General features: G+C 43.2%; 1 protein-coding gene and 1 long non-coding RNA gene across 4 annotated transcripts in view; one reads left to right on the plus strand and one right to left on the minus strand.

Annotated features, from left to right (window-relative positions):
- Positions 1–18994, minus strand: part of LOC110678282 (homeobox protein unc-4) — a 57939-nt gene that overhangs the window by 18363 nt on the left and 20582 nt on the right. For all 3 annotated transcript variants that reach the window (XM_021850919.1, XM_021850918.1, XM_021850917.1), the window contains 2 exons: positions 18015–18150; positions 17525–17934 (listed from right to left, as the gene is read on the minus strand). In XM_021850919.1, coding sequence (XP_021706611.1) covers positions 17525–17934; positions 18015–18150 — 546 coding nt within the window. The remainder of the gene's footprint in view (positions 1–17524; positions 17935–18014; positions 18151–18994) is intronic.
- Positions 8768–9428, plus strand: LOC110678283. The gene is made up of 2 exons (XR_002501477.1): positions 8768–9295; positions 9357–9428. It is a non-coding gene; the product is annotated as an uncharacterized LOC110678283 (long non-coding RNA).

An 18994-nucleotide genomic window follows, 5' to 3' on the forward strand; every position in this document is an offset into this window, starting at 1 on the left:
TTGCGACATGAAACCAATTTTCATAATAATCCGTGATTGTGTTATACACTGATTGCATTTATTTTATGGCCTATGAGTTTTTGTTTCATTGAAATAAGTTGTCATATTTTTAACGTTGAGAATATGAGTGTTTGAAACTGGGACTTAAATTCAATGGGTATGATCCTTATACCTTTCCAAGTTTCAAAAAAGGACAATGCAAACTCATTAGTTTTAATTTTGAGCAAGAATAAGTGAGAATTCTAATATTTCGGGTGAAATGTCTCAGAAAACACTAGATACTATAATTATTAATCCATTTTGTAAAACTAGTTTCAATTTCCCTTAGCCAATGTGCCATTATCGTTCTGTTTAATCAACACTTATCGAATGATGGGCAATAAACCGCATAATAGAAAGACGGCGCACCCTCATCAAACTGTGATTAATCATTATTGGTTTATGGTATGTAACCATCGCGGTAAAAAGGTCTTTGTTTGAATGGGAAACGACCCTTTTCCAGTGTGATTGATTTATCATGTGTAACATGCCAATGGCCTTCTTTGGGATTGAATATGACAAATTACGCCCACCGAGCGAGGATTCCTGGTGGGAATTCCAAATTGTGACCGTTTTTCTGTCAGATGTATGTACTGCTATGTTGTGAGTTTCCACAGGAGAAAATTGGCCGCTAGGCTTTGATGGGAAGGACCTACATGTGTGTTTTTAATTTCAACGTTGGCTGGACAAAGGCGTGAAATGGTCAAAAGCACAATATTTGGCAGCCACGAAACATGGGGTGAAAAACGCTTGTTAATCCACCTACGGTGCTTTGTTGTGTTATGTGAGCATATAATGGAATTCGCGTAATTAGTTGGATAAATTGAAATACACCACATACTTCGATGATATTGATAATGATTAGGTACATCAGAGCAAGTTGAAACGGCTGGGGTAAGATGAAATGGCAGGGTATCAAGAGTTTTTTTTTTGTAAAGAACAGTTTAGTTACAGAAATATTAGGTTAGTACACTGAACCTCAATTTACGAACTAGATCGGGCATATTTAGCGATCCTTTGATGTTTTTTGATATGGCACAGGCCCTTATCTATTCATAGTAGTGAAATGAGTATTTTTATAATTTGTGGCAAATTATTGTAATAATTGAAAGTTGTAATAATTTATGCGGATGTCCTAGGTCCCCCAAGGACTCCATTGAATATAAACCTTGGGATCTACGACCGTAATAAAAGATTAGAGGTTAGTTTTCAAATACTCCACAGGCTTCTAACCATTCATATGAGTAAACGGTGTACTGTAATAATTTGTGCGAATGTCCTAGGTCCTCCAAGGACTCCATTGAATATAGGCCTTGGGATCTAGGACCGTAATAAAAGATTAGAGGATAGTTTTCAAATACTCCACAGGCCCTTAACCATTCATGTGAGTAAATGGTGTATTGTAATAATTTGTGCGGACGTCCTAGATTCTCCAAGATCTATATCGAATATAAGTCTTAGGATCTATAAGCGTAACCAATTATCAATAGATGCTTTTTTGATATGGCACAGGCCCTTATCTACATGTAGTAGAAAATAAGTATTGTTATAATTTGTACCGATATCCTAGGTCCTCCAAAGACTTCATTGAATATAGGCCTATGAATCTACAAACGTGATCTACCTATAGTTTTATTTTAATATGGCACAGTCTCCTAACCATTCATTTAAGTCATCGGAATATTTTATTGATTTATACGGATATTTTTGGTCCACCCTAAGTTAATACTTTCAAAATCAATTTACTTAAAAAATTTTAGCTTAAATATGGGCCACCCTATACAACTTTTTCCTTAAAAGATGCAAAACTCAATTACGAATAACTTCTCTGAAGACATCGAACGTCTAAAGTCTACGAGAACAGAGATAACACTTTTTTCCGGCTAAATTGTCGATTTGGTCCATTGTGCATTGCATATAGGCCTTGGGATCTACGGCCATAATAAGTGATTAGAAGATAGTTTTCAAATACTCCAAAGGCTCCTAACCATTCCTGTGGGTAAATGGTGTAGACGTGCGGATGTTCTTGGTCCTCTAAGATCTCTATCGAATATGGGCATTAGGATAAACAAGCGTAACCAATCATCAATAGAAGTTCTTCAATATTGCAAAGGGGTTTTACTATCCATATGAGCAAACGAAGAGCTGTATTTAGTTGTGTCGATGTTTTTGTATTTCCAAGGACTCCATGCTATATAGGCCTGAATATCTACAAACGTAAGTAGTTGTACATTGATGCTACTTATTTATAGCATACAATCTAAACTCTTAAGGCTAAGTAGCCCATCATTCGTTTTGGTAGCCATGTTGATTTTGCAAATTGCAATTTCAAAGTGATAAAATTCAGTCATCTTAAGTGATATTGATTCATAAAAGTATCACTACTTGTGCTTACATACAGAAAGTATGCTGATACATTTTTAGCAATGTCAGTGCAAAACCAAGTGATTTTCTTTTATTCGCAATCGGGAGACGGATTGGTCACAATCTTCGATGCTCAGTACAAATTTCAATGACGGCCTATTTCGCCTTAATATAAGCAAATGGATCAATGTACTGATCTGTACTGATGTTCATGAATTTACCTCGTTAAACATGTGACGTCAATTAAATTTGGTAAAAGCAGACTTCGTTAATTGATGTATTGGTGAATTGAATTTAAAAATGGCGTCAGACATCGATAGGTCGCCATCTTGGATAACGAAATGGCGTCGAACATTGATTTTCGTCATCCCCTCGTCGTGCCCGTTCCGAAAATACCCATATTGCATCAGTCTCCAACGATTTTTCCAAACCAAGGGTCGCCATCTTGGATTCCAAAATGGCGTCGGACATCGATTTTCGTCATGCCCTCGTCGTGCCCGTTCCGACAATATTGCATGAATTTTCTAACGATTTTCTCCAACCAGAGGTCGCCATCTTGGAATCCAAAATGGCGTCGAACATCGATTCGATTTTCGTCATCCCCTCGTTGTGCCCGTTCCGAAAATACACATATTGCATGAATTTTCTAACGATTTTCTCCAACCGGAGGTCGCCATCTTGGATTTCAAAATGGTGTCGGACTAGTACAAGAACCCTAATTTCGTAGAGGGAACTTCTATCTAGGTAACCTTGTGGACACAGTTTTTGCTACTTTCAGAAAACTTGAAATGGCAAACTCACGCTCCATGCCCGCACATGCGTGCTCGTTAATAAAGCAATCGTTGTTACACTTATTTCTGAGTTAACTACCAGAGATGTATGTGCTGTCAAAATCGATTTTTCTGTTGGTGACCTCAACAGGAAATACGTCTATTGTTCGGGGTATATTTACCATATAATGAACCATCCCCAACGGATGACTTCAAACGAGTTGTCGTACACTGCGTAACAAAAGGCCTTCCGCTGATTGTGGGCAGTGATGCCAATGTTCATCACATCATCTGGGGCAGCTCAGATATCAATTTGTGAGGCTCCAGCCTTTTTTTTTTTTTTTTCCTTCTAAGCAATGGGGGGATAATCTGCTCAACAGACTCCGGAGGTCCGGGAGTGTGAGGTTGGGGACCATTTACTACGTACAAGCAGTAAACAGGACTACACCCCCGACCCACTAAACCATTTCCATTGCCGCCAAACCCTTCGTCTCTCCGGGACCACCAAGAAGGCATTGCTTCGGAGAGGGGCTATTGCACATCGCATCCTCCAGGTTAGCTGCGTAGCCATGCAGCAACGAACATCGATGACACGCTTAGGGGGGTCCACCAAGGTAGCATGCTGGCGCATTGCCAGCTTCCCGGGTGGTCCTCACCTCCCGTTGTCCGCTGAAGGCGGGCAGGGTCGACCACTAAGCCCGCGCCCAGCTGCACCGCAGGTATCAAGAACTGATACTGCGGGCTTCGCAATTTGACCTACTGAAGGCTCAGGCCCTATCAGCTAGCACAAGCTGGGATTGCTGACGAAGGGGCCTCCACCTGCCCCGAACAACCAGAGGCTCGTACCCACCCAGTAGGCCGGCGCCACGACAGCAGCGCTACCAGGATGTTCTCCCCGCGGCCACTTAATCGCTGTAAGGGTCGATTTCGACCGTAGGGCACCGGTATGACCTACGTAGCCGACTGCGAACCCTTGGACCACCTGTTGATTAGCGTCTGCACTAGTCACTCCTCGAGTCCACACGCCACCTCCTTTGGAGTTCCGAGACGATGTGGGTGATAGCCGATGAAACGGCATTCCAGCCAAACTCGTCTGCACACATCCTCTGGACCAAATTGTCCGGAGTCGTGTCCCGACCGCATGTGGCAAACATGCGGTCACGCATTGTGTGGAAACGCGGGCACACGAACAAAACGTGTTCCGCCGTTTCCTCTAAACCTGCACAAACTGGACATTCGGGAGAACCCGCATGACCGAAACGGTGTAGATATTGTCTAAAGCATCCATGACCCGAAAGGACCTGTGTCAGGTGGAATGTTAGTTCCCCATGGCGCCTATTGACCCAGATATCTAACCTCGGAATCAACCTGTGAGTCCACACTCCCTTGGTGGAACTGTCCCACGCACGCTGCCATTTGACCATGGAGGCCAGTCTGGCAGTCCTGCGTATGCCTCTTGTGCCGCGCATTTCGAAGCACTCTATGTCTTCCATGATAAGGATACCAATAGGCATCATACCGGTGATGACACAAAGTGCATCGTGTGACACGGTACGGTACGCGCTCGCAACCCTCAGGCACATTAGCCTATAAGTACTCTCTAGCTTGCTACGGTAGCTATCGGTACTCAAAGCCGTGCCCCAAGCCGGGCCACCATACCTCAGTATGGACGAGGCGACACTGGCCAGAAGCTTACGCTTGCTGGCGTACACCGCAGAGCTATTGGACATCATCCGGGACAGTGCCACAATAGCTGTGGAGGCTCTCTTGCAGGCATAATCGACATGGCTACCGAAGGTAAGCTTGTCGTCGATCATCACCCCCAAGTGTTTGACGGAGCGCTTCGAAGTGATTGTGCAGTCGCCTACACTGATCACCGCTTGCTGCACCGACTTTCGGTTGTTGACAACAACAGCCTCCGTTTTATGGTGAGCCAATTCCAGTTTCCTGGAGCTCATCCACTCCTCCACAATTGCGATCGAGTGGGCTGCAGTCAATTCCACTTCTTCGATCGATTCACCGTAGACCTCCAGCGTAATATCGTCGGCAAAGCCAACGATGACCACACCCGCCGGGAATTTTAATCTCAACACCTCGTCGTACATGACATTCCATAACACCGGACCCAGGATGGAACCTTGCGGGACTCCTGAGGTTATGTGAAAGCACTTCCGACCCACCTCTGTGTCATAGACTAATACCCGATTCTGGAAGTAACTTCCGAGAATCTTGTACAGGTACTCGGGTATCCCCAGACGCAGGAGCGCATCAGCAATAGCCGCCCAACTGGCACTATTAAATGCATTCCTTACATCCAGAGTCACTACTGCGCAGTAGCGAATACCCCTCCTCTTACGCTGGAGTGCTATCTCAGCGGTTTTCTTAACCGCCAGAATAGCGTCTACAGTGGACCTCCCTTTCCGGAAGCCGAACTGGTTGCCTGAGAGACCATTTACACCTTCGGTGTACCTCGACAGTCTGTTGAGGATGATCTTCTCGAGCACTTTCCCCACCGTGTCAATCAAGCAAATTGGTCTATACGCCGACGGGTCACCGGGTGGTTTCCCCGCCTTTGGCAATAGTACCAGGCTCTGCCTCTTCCACGCATCTGGAAATACTCCCTCGTCCAGGCATATCTGCATAGCAGATCTGAACATACCGGGAGCCTCCAAGATTGCGACTTTGAGGGCCAGGTTTGGAACTCCGTCCGGACCTGGTGCCTTCCCCATGCTTAGGGATTTTGCAATCCCTACAAGTTCCTCATCAGTTACTCTATCCTCATCGCCAGCCCCAATCCCCGGCTGTCCTACAAAAGGAGGCCATGGGCTAGGGTTGTGGCGCGGGAAGAGCCCCTCGATGATCCCCTCCAGCATCTGTGGAGATTGCTCCGTAGGAGCAATTGCACCTCTTGTCTTCGCCATTACGATCCTGTAGGCATCACCCCACGGGTTCGCGTTGGCACTCTGACAGAGTCCCTCGAAACAGGCCTTTTTGCTTGCCGTTATCTCAGACTTCAGCGCGACTTTGGCAGCGGTGAACACCGCCCGTCGTTCTTCACGCTCCTGCTCGGTACGTGCTCGCTGCATCCGTCTCCTGGCCCGTAGGCAGGCACGGCGCAGGTTCGCAATAGCTTGAGTCCACCAGTATGTCGGTGGTCTCCCATTCCTAGGGTGGACTTTTCTAGGCATGGTCGCATCGCATGCACGCGTAAGCACCGCTACCAGTTCGTCCCCGCTTAGGCCGAGTAGGTTACGCTCACGGCGGAGCGCCTCCCTAAGTACTTCATCATTGAAGTACGATGTCTTCCACCTACGAGGGCTTGGCCTTGACCTAGCCGCTTCCTCAACCCGCTGCCTGCTGTTGTTGTAGTCGATACTGTAGCGAACCGCCAGGTGGTCGCTGTGAGTGTAGGCATCGTCTACCCTCCAGTTCGAACTACTCGTTAGGCCAGGACTACAAAAAGTAACGTCGATGATCGACTCCACTCCGTTACGGCTGAAGGTACTTTTGGCACCAACATTAGCCAGATCGACATCTAGCACGGCCAGTGCCTCTAGCAGGATTTGACCTCGCTGGTTCGCGTTACGGCTTCCCCATTCCACGGCCCAGGCATTGAAGTCACCCGCTATTACAACTGGCCTTCGCCCTGTCAGCGCGGTCGTCATACAGTCCAGCATCTGCGTGAACCGCTCGGTCGACCAACTCGGAGGCGCATAGCAGCTACAGAAGAGGACCCCGTTTACTTTGGCGATCACGAAGCCCTCGTAGGTAGTAGACACCAACTGCTGGACAGGGTATTTACCCGTTGTCCATATCGCCGCCATTTTTCCGGATCCATCCACGACCCAGTTGCCGTTGCCGGCGGGTACTCGGTATGGGTCCGATATGATGGCGATGTCCGTCCCCCACTCAGCAACTGACTGGTACAGCAGTTGCTGACCTGCGTCACAGTGGTTCAAGTTCAGCTGCGTTACCTGCACTGTGACTTTTCGTTGATGGCTCGTTTGAAGGTCGGGCACCTTGAGCCTCCCGTCGGGTGATTGTTGTTCACGGACTTGCCGGAACAAATCAAGCACTTGGGAGGGTTCTTGCAGCCTAGTGCCTTATGACCTTCCTCACCACAACGCCTGCACAACTTAGTCCTATCAGGGCCTTTACAGCCCCAGGACTTGTGTCCAGGTTCCCTGCACCTAAAGCAGATCACTGGTTGCTCATGTATGTTCAGTGAACATACTGACCAACCAACCTTGATCTTACCTACCTTAGCGGACTTATTTGCGTCTGCCACAGGTAGGTGTACTAAGGCCACCTGAGTACCTGCCGGACCTTTCCGTAGCTGAACGGCGGTGGTGGGCACCTGCACATCGCACTGTTGCCGCAGTGCCGTGACGAGCTCTTCTGCGTTAGTGATCTCGTCAAGGTTCATCACCTTCAGAGTCACTGACTGCGTCAGAGCCCTCACTTCAACACCAGCGCCAAGGACCTCTTCCGCCAAACTTTTGTAGGCGGCGCCCTTGCGCTCCTTGTCGCGCTTAAGCTCGAGGATCATTTCACCTGTACGAGTGCGTCTGACACTGCGTACGTCGGCTCCTAGATCCGCAAGCTTCGCGTCACTGCGCATCGCCTTCAGGACTTCCGAGAACTTGGACTCTTCCGTCTTGATGATGATCGCATCACCCTTTTCGCGCTTGGCACCTACCCTCCTACCTTTCTTAGGTCTGGTATCCCTGCGCTCCTGATTCTCCTGTTTCTTCTTCTTCTTCTTCCTCACTACGGTTGTCCAGGGGGCGTCCCCCCCTGCTCCGCCCTGACCTGTGGTGATGGAGGACCTCTCAAAGGTCGCAACCCCCTGTTCCCATCACTCCGTGAGGGGCCAGCCTTTTCGGGCCCACCCTTCTCGGCTTTCCGGGACGCCTGGCTGGGGTCCGATTTTCCGGCACTTCTGCCGGTTTTCGGGGTCAGTATCCGCCTGGCCTTACGAGCGCCGCCGGGTAGCTCCTCCCCTGACGGCTGCCTCGCGCGCTTCTGCGATTGCTTGCTGTAAGCATTCGCTTCCACGCTTTTGGGGCTGCCCGCGAAAACGAAGGGTTCCGTCTGGGTAGACTTCGGCACCTTCAGTTCCACGGGTTCTGCCGCAGCCACAGTCACCATGGGTTCAGCATGGTTCTGCTTGGCCGCCAACATTGACTTACGAAGTCTAAGCAAGGCCTGCTTGAGGTCCTTGCTGATGTTAGACTTCGAGGACGCAAAGTCAATTATGGAGTCGAGCTGCTGTGCAGCCACTTCCATCGCAGAGAGCCCATCTCTACTTTTATTGATGGCCCTCATCAACCACGCTCCATCCATAACTTCACCCGATGCGTTAGCCGGGGATGAAATATGGGTTCCAGCACTGGCACTACGTGCACTGCTGCCTCCTCCTGCTTCTACTCTCCTCAACGGAGATCTAGCTAGCCCACTTCTTGCGAAGGGGTTCGCTTCCCTACTACTGCTACTACCTGCACTACTACTATTGTTTTGATTAGATATTGTACTCATTTTTGAATCCCACGAGTAGCACGGGAAAAGAGGTCCACCACGCCAGAGCCCTGTTTTATTTTTGTTTAATCCATATTTTAGGACGTAATCAGTTTGGTCAGTTGGGCCAATCTGAGTTGAGAACATTCGAAAAGCCAACACCTGTTACTGGACTGGAAGAAGTAAATGTCATTCAAGCAGCTTGTGGACGGAATCATACATTATTTTTAAGTGACACCGGAGTCGTGTACGCATGTGGCGACAATAAGAGCGGTCAATGTGGTGTTGGTAATACACAACCGACAATATTGAAAGCGACCCGATTAAACTATGCTGGCCCCCCAATAATTAAAGTCGCTTGCGGTGCTGAATTTTCAATGATATTAGACATAAAAGGTAACGTGTACTCCTTTGGGTTGCCTGAATATGGACAGCTGGGACATAATACAGAGGGAAAGTATTTCGTCACGTCCACAAAAATGTCATTTCATTTTGAAACTTCCCCGAAGAAAATTGTATTGTATGTTGAAAAGACTAAAGATGGACATGTAACTCCGATAGATGACGTTAAAATTGTAGACTTCAGTTGCGGTAACAATCACACGGTATTTGCTGGTATAGATTCATGATGATGATGATGTATGTTAAGATTACTTGTATTTTCAGGTTGCAATTGATTCTAAGAATAGAGCGTTCAGTTGGGGATTTGGAGGAATTGGTCGCCTTGGACATGCTGAACAAAAAGACGAGATGGTACCCAGGTAAATACTAATCTATGCGTACATTGCTCTGGACTGGAATATAGAATAAGTTTAAACCAGTTTGAAATTTTGTTTTTCAGTTGTTTTGCACTGACACAGCTGAAAAAGTATCAGTATACTTTATGCATGTAAGCGCGTACAGTCATACTTTTTAAAGTCAATATAAACTATCAAGACTGAGTTTTATCACTTTGAAATGCAAGCTGAAAAGTCATGATTGTTGCCAAAACGAATGACGGGCTACTTAGCCTTAAGAATTTTACTACAAAATCTGTATTATGTTTCTACCCTCCCCTTGGTTATGCGACCTTGCCGCGATGGGAGGGCATAATCCATTAGCCCATATGATGGAAACCAAAGGCGTAACCTGTAGTAGTGGTATGACATTTTGGCATTTTTTGCTTAAAGCCGCGTCATAATTCATATGGCATAGACGCAATAATATCTCGGATGTGATCCAACGGACATTCTGCGTCATTGATAGAGTTGATGCCCATTTCAAATAATTAATCTATTCGAAGTGGACATTAATACTATTGGTGACGTTCAGTTTGCCTTTTGCTAACCAGAATGATCCGTAGCCACTCTTACTATTAGCTAGCTAGATACATCGTTATCATATACGACGTAGGGAATATTTAGGAACTCTTAGGAAAATGACTAGTAGATTCACTGAGTAGAAATAAGTGGCGACAATCTTATTTTAATATGGTTTTTACATTGCCATAATAAGAAATACCTCTTTTGTAACAGCGGTATAAATAATCTAATTCCAGCTTCATTTTCGCAAAATTTACAGGTAGAAAGTAGGCGTTGTGAAGCATTGCATTTTCCACCGAAAAGTGAATCTTGTAGGAGACTGTAATAGAATCCTAAGGTAACTTTACTCTTCAATATACACTATAAAAATGACTATGGAAAGTAAGACGCTGAGATCGATCATTAGGGCACACTTGCTAGTTTCGAAAAATTGTTGAACAGACAAGGAAAGCGACTTTTTTCTTTAAGGATATATGAACGTAATGACCAATAAATACTTTTAACAACAAAAAATGAAATTAACTAGAACTACTACTAAACAGCCTAATTTTGTTAAGACTTGACGACACTTGACATTTAAGACTCTAATCTTACGTAAAAGACAATAGTAATCAGAATAGCACTTGAATGAAAAATTATTCAAAACCATTTCCACTAGACAGTATTAGTAATGCACTACTATTTCAAACAAATTCTAATGGAGCTGCTGATTTTCATAATGCTTCCTTTTCTCAGAAGCAAGGGAATATGGGTACTTTTCAAAAACTACCACGTCACAATACTAATAAAAAACAGTGTTCATGTGGGCGCCATTGCCTAGTCCGTCTGAGTATTGAGCAGCTCCAACTGAATACCATACAAAAAAAAAAAAAATCTGTATTATGTTTCTATCCCCTGCCCTGGATCATAGGGTTTGACGGTGTCAATGTGAAGGTGCACCATAAAATAATATTCGTTTGTGAAATATAGGGAGTCGATGCCAGTTATGGACCCTTTGCGTATTATGGACCCCCTAGAGAAAAACATAAAATTAACACTCAAAGCAACCTTATTTCTATAAAAATCCACCGGGAGAACTTTGGTTGCATTGTTAGTCAGCAGTTTCAGGCAACATATTTGGTTTAATGTGCATAAATACAGATATTCGAACAGTTTTGTAAATGAAACCAAACCAGAGACTGCCCCTCTTTGCACAACAGTCCCATGTTGGAAAACGACAAACTGAGAAAAAGACGATTGAAATGTGGAAACAATTTCGCTCCATTTTGAGTCTCTATTTGGCCTAAAATGTGTTAAATTTCTACATATCACTGTTTGTTGAGTACACGGAAAAAACTAATAAATTTCTTTTGAATTTAAGTTGAAAATTTGCTTTAAAGTACACAAAAATCGTAGCGAGACTGTTATGCGATTATATACAATATAATATACAAATGTATTTGCATACCAGTCCCATCATGTTCATCCGCTCGTTCGACAACTACTAAAACACTCATTGTTATTAATGCACTGGTTGTTTTATTTGCTATTTATGTTCCTTGGACGTAAAAAAATAGTTATTGTAGTACAGTCAACTCTCCGTAACTCGATATTAAGGCGACTATCGAGTTAGGGAAATAAAATCGTGTTAAAAAACACAAAATCAGGGTAATTTTGGGTCAAGGGACCATCGAGGTATCCATGAAAACCCACATTTACTACAAATTCTATAACTCGATATCGAGCGAGTTACGCATAGTATACTGTATGTCCATGGATGAATCACCAGATAAAAAAACATCGGATTGAATGCTTTCTCAAAACACACGTCATGATGTGGAATGCGCTTACAGTCATGAGTCCCAGTCATGAAAGACCCAGATGATCATCTTTTGGATAATGCGAAAATGGAATCCGATGGAAATGATTCGAGATGTTCCAGAACAACCTGATTCAGGACGAATCTAGCTAATCTGTTATATGGGAAATCCAGAATGACGAAACAATTTTTTTAGGCAACTTCTGTAAGCCTTGACCGCAGATCTAAAATACAGTGGCTCGTGGGATGTGATGAGCCAAAGTTTTTCTGTATTTTCCCAATAAGCAGATGAAGAAGACGATAATTGCTAATGGTGTTTATATGGAAATCTTGCTTTCGCGTTGACAAGTTTTCATTTTGCACACTTACAAGCAAGTACTCCTTAAGTCAATTTTACCAGTTATCGAAAAACGCAAAAATAAGTTTTAGTTCGATATTCCTGAGCACCAGCAAAGAATCATTACAAAATTTAAATAAAAAAAATTAAAATGAACTTAATTTTTTGTTGTTGCTAATTTATTTTTATTTCTCTCGTACCACCCAAATGATAACCTACGGACCTAAAAGAAGATTAATAATTGTATAAGCCTCATCTAAAATGAAAATCTGTAATGCATCGTAATTGAAAATACAGGTATGTTCCGTTTTTATCACGTTCCGTTTTTGTCACGCTCCGATTTCGTCACGTTCCGATTTCGTCAACAAATTATTCCGTTTTTATCAACACAAAAAAATTGTTTTTTTTTTTTTTTTTTTAATTGCAATATGGTCAGAATATAAACTAAATACTTATATATACACGTCACCAAAGTTGTATAAAACATTGGTTTCATTGATGTTTACCTGAAATTTTAAGTATATTTTATCAACATTTTTTCTGATCTCATCCACCGAGCATGCAAAAGCAGACCTAAACTTTCATTTTAGATATATTTTGGGTGAAATTTTACGATTAAATTTAGATTAAACCGATTTTTTTTAACATGCTTGCAGTCTCCATACAAAATGCTTCGTTAATCTTATATGGCAAAATACAATACTTTTCTAAACCATCAAAAAATAACTTTTCCGCATCAAAAGTATTATAAACGTTGATGATAAGCTGGGAATGATAAGTATTGTTATAAACATAAAGTTTGAATTCTGTGGCAAATTATTAACGCGGTAAGGGACAAAATACTGTGAGGGGTGCCCAGGTGCCCCACAGGCTCCGTTAATGGCCGAACATCTTTTTCACCCCTTCGACCATTCATTCCTCAGCACGGTTTTTCGCATCACATCTTGAATTGGGGTTACCCCGTTTGGTGGACTCTTACCACCGGAACGGGTTGTCCGTAGTTCTATTCTGGACGCCGGAACTACACGGCCTCCAGGCTCCAGTCTGATGGAATACTTAAGTAGTACAGACCTTGGATTACTTAACATAGGCAATCGCCCAACCTTCATGGTTTCTAATAGAGAAGAAGTGTTAGACATAACGCTCTGCTCGAATAAAATCAGTCACGAGTTGACGAATTGGCATGTATCAGATGAGGAATTATTATCTGATCATCGCTACATCTTCTTTGAACATTCAAATGTAACTGCGCAGACTTTGCGTTTTAGCAATCCACGGTCAATAAACTGGGAACTCTATATTGAATTGGTTGCGATCAATTTTCATGGAGAATATCCATGAATCCATTCCATTGAAAATCCAAGTGATTTAGATGATGCCGTTGGTACCAGAACATCCTACATTATGGAAGCTTTGCAGCAGCATGTCCTCTGTGGTCTGTGAAGACTACAAGAGGGACCCCATGGTGGAATTCTGATCTGACTAGACTCAGGAAACAATGTAGAAGGAGTTGGAACAGACGCCGTTCAGCTGGATCAGAGTTGTTCAAGCCGGCTCACAAGGCTTCCAGCTCTTCGTTCTGCTGAACGATCCGGCTGGAAAAACCTTTGTACAAATGTTTCCAGTTTGAGTGAAGTCAGTCGGCTGAACAAAATCCTTGCAAAATCTAAGGATTTCCAAGTGAACGAAATTCGCTTACCTAATAGTGACTTTACTTCTTCTGATGAAGAAGTTTCAGAATGTTTATTCAATGCACACTTCCCCGGATTTGTGGATATAGCATCTACGGATGAACCAAATGTCATTTCATGTAGTTATGAGTCTCTGGCTTCGACTCGCAGTATCATAACTACTGAATCGATTCAATGGGCACTCAATAGATTTGCTCCTTTCAAATCTCCAGGAGCATGTGGGATTTAACCTGTTCTGCTCCAAAAGGGGTTTGAGTTTATCAAACATATGTTGAAAAAGCTACTTGTAAGCAGTTTTGCTACCGGGTACATTCCCAGATCCTGGCGTGACATTACTGTAGTTTATCCCGAAAGGAGGACGTGCGTCGTATGAAGAAGCGAAGAGTTTAAAATCAATTAGTCTAACCTCTTTTCTTCTGAAATGTCTGGAAAGCATTATCGACCATCACATCCGTGATGTTTATTCAGCAAACATGCCTCTTCATGTGAATCAATATGCTTACCAATCTGGAAAGTCTACTGTGCCTCTTTCACACAAAGTTGTATACGATATCGAGAAAGCATTCGCTCAGTAGCAATCCTGCTTGGGTGTTTTCTTGGATATTGAAGGTGCCTTTGATACAGAAACCATGGGCTACCTACTATGATTGCCAATTGGATTAAAAAAAAAAAACTGACATCTCTTCTCGACATTGCGTCACGCAGAAATTCGAAAATTGAGTGTTTGCGGATGCCCCCAAGGTGGAGTCTTGTCACCACTTTTGTGGAATCTCGTAGCAGATACGCTTTTGAAGCAACTCAATAATAGCGGTTTTCCAACTTATGGATTTGGCGACGACTATACAGCTTTGATAGTTGGTATATGCATAATCACACTATTCGATCTGATGCAGTGCTCTTCAGGTAGTTGGGAGTTGGTGTCGGCAATATGGCCTTCTGGTTAACCCGAATAAAACATCTATTATTCTTTTTCCAAACTTTCGATTGGATCTACTGGATAAAAATCCAGTGAATCGTAGATCTACACACACTTCTTTGTTTCCACTTCTGGTGAATTGGGACACAATTGTCCTTGCTCCAAGTGATCTCACAATTGCTTGTCACTTTCCTTATAGGACATTTACAATGATGAGCTAGCTCGCGAAGGAGCATCGCATGACTTCATTGGCCCTGAGCCAGCTATTCCAATTTCGAAGTGCTGGATGAAGGTTCAGATATTTTTTTGAGGGGCAGCTCAACACAAGCAATATTGGAATAGTTAGGAGTCGTGTCGTCAAACAAAATTGTACATTATTGACCAATTTCCAAGGGTGACCAAGTATTTAACAAATATGTCAAATCAGAATTGCAGTCTCTTGGTCAGAGCGTTGACAGGCCACTGCCGACTCAACTATCACATGGCAAATATTCAGCGTGCCGACTCATTTGTGTGTGATAGTTGTGACTCCGATTATGGAACTTCGTATCATCTGATATGTAACTGACCAGTTTTTGCGCAATTGCGATTCCGAATACTTGGTGAACACTTATTAAGTGAAACTGATTTCATAAGCCTAAATTTTCAGGACATTCTGTCATTATTAACCCGCTGTGGTATTGTGCTACATGCTCTCTTTACGCTCATGCGTTTTGCAGTCGCCTTTTAAGGGCGCTGTTTGTACCCATTGTGGTATGGAGCTACACATTTCGCCTATGCGATCTTCCCTCTTCAAGGGACCCCACTCCATTTCCTCCCATCTTTCCCTTCCCTTACCTCACCCATCGGGTAGATGATGGAATAGGCTCATATATGGCGATGTCACAAATCTCCCAACTGGTGGGGAACGTGCGTTTGGAGCCGGTCTTCTGATATCTGATACCTAATAACATGGAGTACAGACGCTACATGTTTGAAGAAGCAAACTCGCTTCCCTGTCACCATACAACCAAAGTTCCCACCGAAGTTGGTTACCCGATCCTCCTTAAGGTTACTCGTACCCCGGCCAGTACCGCGAATAGGTAGGGATAGGAGTTGCTGGGCAGGAGACTAAGGACCACACAGAGGGTTCTATTTTATTCCATCAGGTACACGAGGTACCAATGGTACGCCATGCCCAGCCATTTACCAAGTTATGACTGTTATGAATGTCAAAAACTTTTCCCAAGCTCTCAGGGTAACTCAGAGTAACTATCTCCCAAGCTCTCAGGGTAACTGGAGAAGTATCGCTCAAGCCCGACAAAGAGCTCCAACACGCCCGGAAATGGATACATAATGCATCAGTTCAATATAGATAAAAAGTTGCGATCTTGATAAAATTACCTTTTAACTTTATCATATAGAAGCTCATTTTTATTCGTATATAGAAGCTCACGTTTTTGAGTGTGGGAAGCCTAACCTTATTTTGAATGGTTCCAAATTAGTACAACTTTTTTAATTGGCTTTACGTTATTTTGGAGATACTATTTTGAGATTATAAAGCTTATCAATTAACCCTACAATACAGGATGCGAATGACAGAAACAGAGAAAAAACGGCCCACACATCTAACAACGTTACTTTTACTCCTGCAGGACGATGCAAAAGGCTCCCGAACTGGACGCTGTATTACACGATACACGAGACCCAACGACGGTAGCCGGCCAGCATGGTGTTCGATGTGTGTCCTTTCGGGTGTGGGCATCGGATGAATGAGAACTGGTCCTACAATTGGCCATGGCATGTTTGAGTTAGAGGCTCTCGTTGAGAACCATATGGCGGGTACAAATGAAAAAGCTTCAATTGTTTCAAATTTATTATCTCTGGACCATTTCGGGACAGCTTCAGATTTAATGCGATTCGTTTCAATATAACCGAGTCTCTGTAGTGGGCCTCGAGCGCCCGTTTCCGGTGCAGCAGAGAGACGGAAATCAGGGACCTGTGATGACTGGCCTGTGAAGTACTATGGAAACGAGCTGCTAGAGGTTCTCTCATGGCAAATGAAGTCAAGAGGCTATTTTGCGTTCGGAGAATGGATGTTTGGTTGTATGGACATTGGCCACAATGCATTTTAAATCTCGCAGCGAAGAGTATTGTCTCTAATTCTCCGTAAATAATCGTTGATTTGGTTTAATTTCCGAAATGGAAAGTAGTGACTCCAGCACAATTTGTGCTTTTCAGATTTTATCAAGAGCAAGAGTGCACACATTTCCGGTGGGGTTTCCAACCTTTTTTCCCGGTAAAGCAATTCATTACTCTTATGATACAGATACGCTTCGCCATTGCCATGAAGAATTTTTTGCAGAAATATATAATCTCCAATTGTAGATTTGAAGCGTAACATTTTCTTGAGAAAATCGTGTTGGAATATATTTCAAAATTTATTTTTGAAGAGTTTGCCAAAGTTTCTCGTTATGTTTCTTTTCAACAGCTTAACGGTCCTACATTGTTTTTCATTTTATACGCTTTGTTTTTAAAATTCTTTTTATGGTATGCCAAGCCACATCGTTATTTTGAGTATGAAAATTATAATGTTTTTCTATATGTTGAGTTTTTCAATTTATCAAATATGAGGTCATTAGAATCGAACTTCCAAAGATAAAAAAGCAAGAAGTCCAAGATATTTCCTGTTAACGTTAGTCGCATATAGATGATCCGTAGCTGGCATGCTTTTGGCGTTTACGTCACTCTATCAAAATACGACCGATGAGTGCACAGTACAACATAAAGATATTGGTTGCAAGAGACTTACCCGTCTGACACAGTGCAGTGCGTATCGAATTTATCGTCCAACGAGGCATAGTGCTCGGCTTTGTGATGTGGTTCCTCAGTTTCTGTCCCTGTTCTTGACGGACTGCCGTAATCGAAATGCTGCCTTACGGGGAATAATTGACTTTCGTGCACGTAAGTACCGTACTGTGTGGTGAAGGGACCGTAAGGACTAGCAGCAGGAGACAGCAGATTGAAGTGGGAGCTTAACTCGTATGGTGTTTGGTAAGTGGACCAACTTTCCACACTACTTGGTGGAGTTACGGTGGTCGTTTGCGGAAACTGTGTGAAGGTAGTGCCAATCGGGCCGTTCATTGGCGTTGATGGACTGTTATTGCCCATATAGGCCGACTTCCTAGGTGGTTCGCGTTTCCTCCACTTGGCACGACGGTTCTACACAGGAAATGGGTTGGAAGGAGGTTAATTGAAATGTTTCTTGAAGTAGGTTTCTTCACAGCTTTTGCTACACGTACCTGGAACCAAACTTGTACACGTGATTCACTTAAATTGAGCTTCATAGCGAGCTCTTCTCGTGCGAAAACATCGGGATAAGGTGCTCGTTCGAAAGCTCGTTCCAGCTCTTCCAGTTGATATGCCGTGAAGGTAGTCCTGGGAATGATTTTGATTGAAAATCAGGTTGCATTAGCAGATCTAGATCAGAACAATGTTCAATCAATGTCAGTGGATTGAGCCGTATCTTGTTGATGAAAAGCAATAAATGTAAATTTTGGCAAGCGTTCATGGATGTGGCCCTTGTGCATCGTTGTGAATTGAACAATACTGTAGCTAGAAATAGCCTGGAAGAGCAGTTTCCAACATGTTTAATTTTTAATGTTTATGTCATGTGTTCCGCAAGTAGTAATTCTCGATGAAAAATTCATCTGTGTTATTAACTGATCATTATAACCACAGCCAATTGCTCTGCTGTTCTACATGTCCAATAATAAAATAAGACAGCTTTTTTGCACGTTTTTTTTTTCACGCGATTTTTTACGCAGTAAGGCGAGAAAAAACCCGTTGTTTGGAAAACGAAGTTAGCGCGTAATTTACTAAAATGCGTAAAAACCTGCGTCAAATATTTTATTATATACAAAACAATATTCTACATTATGATTCGTATGATCATGAAATGTCGAAAAACATGAAGTCCTTATTTTGCAACAACAAAAAAATGTCGTTTTTTTAAATAACGCGTTTTTATAGGCGATACGTCGGCCGACAAGTCAGGCAAAAACGATAACAGAATGAGTCACTACCGATTCTGCGATTGATTGATTCCGCTCAAGTGGCATTCGTATTTGAGTGCTGAACGTTCGGAGGCAGCAGATATTTTACTATTCTTAATTGTAACTTAAATTTTTCTTAAAAAGCATACAAGATTTGTTATGAAAACATATCAAAAAACATTTTTTTTATTCCACTCCTAACACTTCTATTTTCCATTATGCAAAAC

The sequence above is a fragment of the Aedes aegypti genome, chromosome 3 (assembly GCF_002204515.2).
Source record: "Aedes aegypti strain LVP_AGWG chromosome 3, AaegL5.0 Primary Assembly, whole genome shotgun sequence".
In the NCBI taxonomy this organism is placed as follows: Eukaryota; Metazoa; Arthropoda; class Insecta; order Diptera; family Culicidae; genus Aedes; species Aedes aegypti.